The sequence below is a fragment of the Pundamilia nyererei genome, unplaced genomic scaffold, assembly GCF_000239375.1.
Source record: "Pundamilia nyererei isolate P.nyererei 1_Seehausen unplaced genomic scaffold, PunNye1.0 scaffold00001, whole genome shotgun sequence".
NCBI classification, from domain to species: Eukaryota; Metazoa; Chordata; class Actinopteri; order Cichliformes; family Cichlidae; genus Pundamilia; species Pundamilia nyererei.
Genome location: NW_005187402.1, coordinates 3693563 through 3695280, shown reverse-complemented (window position 1 = coordinate 3695280; position 1718 = coordinate 3693563). Strand labels below are relative to the sequence as shown.

General features: G+C 40.0%; 1 protein-coding gene across 1 annotated transcript in view; it reads left to right on the top strand.

The window, feature by feature from the left end:
- The window catches only part of syvn1 (synovial apoptosis inhibitor 1, synoviolin), an 11581-nt gene that overhangs the window by 3808 nt on the left and 6055 nt on the right, over positions 1-1718 (top strand). Inside the window, exons 7-8 of the mRNA XM_005719445.2 lie at positions 153-279; positions 379-478. Coding sequence (XP_005719502.1) covers positions 153-279; positions 379-478 — 227 coding nt within the window. The remainder of the gene's footprint in view (positions 1-152; positions 280-378; positions 479-1718) is intronic.

Sequence of the window (1718 nt, the reverse complement as noted above, 5' to 3'; positions counted from 1 at the left end):
CTGTGAAATGCGTCTGCTCTTTAGATTTGAACCAGTTGCTGTGAACCTCTCACTCTTTCCTTCTGCTGGCTCATGTGGGGAAATGATGGATACTCATCGGTTGATACGTGCACATAACAACCAAAACGAATGTTTGCATTTGTTCTTCTCAGTATGCCATCCTGCTGACCATGGTCCTGACAACCTTTATCAAGTATCTTCTGCATACTATTGACCTGCAGAGTGAGAACCCCTGGGATAACAAGGCTGTCTATATGCTTTACACTGACCTCTTCACAGGTGCTGTATTCAGTTGGGGTTCAAAGTATGAAATGCTGAAATTGTTCTGGGATTGTGGTGGCAGGTGTTCTTAAATGTTATCTGACATCTTTATTCCAGGTGTGGTCAAAGTGTTCCTGTACATTGCTTTCATGACCATCATGATAAAGGTGCACACCTTCCCTCTGTTTGCCATTCGGCCCATGTATTTGGCTATGAGGTGAGCAATTCCTTTACTACTTATGATCAAAATCTTCATGATGTTTTTACCATTGGTCTGTGGTGTTGGGCTTTATACACAGTTCAGTTTGAGGATTTTCATTTAGTCATTTAAAACACATGAGACACAGTTATTGAATTACAGAAAATATACTTTTATGTTAGACCAAATTTGTTTTAAACATGCCCAAAATTTTCAAATAAGGACGACTGTGTCAACAAGTGTCCCTGAGCAAGAAGCTTAGGCTTCAAAGCTCCCATTATGTTTAAATTCATTGGAAAACATTAAAGTTTTTGTGCTACCGGAGAAAAGAGCAGCACCAGAGAGGCAGTGGAAATGTGGAGAAAGAGAAACTAGAAATAAAAATTATCACGAGTGACCAGAATTCCTGCTTGAGCTTCATTAGTCCTGTTATCTTTGTAAAAATGAAACTGCGAGGACTGTCGTCACCGTTAATTTCAGCCTTTTGAATGAATGAAATAAAGCCAGATGTATATCTGTTCGGCACATTTGCCTACAGTGCTAATAATTATTAGACTGGAGACAAAGTGTAATTTCTCCTTCGTGTTCAACAAAGATGATTGCTGAGAAAAGAAAAATGCTTATTTAAAAGGACCCATGAGCTTTTATTTTATGTTGTATTTGTATAACATTCTAATTTGTTAAATATGGTTTTCATTCTCGAGTCATTTAGAGCAAAAAAAGAGGCTTTTTTCCCTTCCCTTGTGTCGTTGTCATTTAGTGTCCAGATTAGGGTAGAGGGTGTGTTCACAGCAGCCCCACCCACCTGCTGTTCTAAAGTCCTGTCTGTGAGGTGCAGTCGAGAAGAAAGCTGCTGTGAAAGGATGGGAGCTTTATTCATTTCAGTTCAATAACGCATCAAATCACAACAGCAGTCGCCTCAAGATGCTTTATATTGCAAAGTAATGACCCTATAGTAATATAGGGAAAACCCCAACAATCAAATGACCCCCTTTGAGCAAGCACTCAGTGACAGTGGGAATGAAAAACTCCCTTTTAACAGGAAGAAACCTCAGGAAAAACCAGAGTCGGGGAGAAGCATCTGCCTCCACCGTTTGGAAATGAGGGGCAGCACCAAAGCCCAGTATAAGATATATCTTTATCGAAACCAGTTAGATAACTACAGTGGGGCAAAAAAGTATTTAGTCAGCCACCGATTGTGCAAGTTCCCCCACTTAAAATGATGACAGAGGTCAGTAATTTGCACCAGAGGTACACT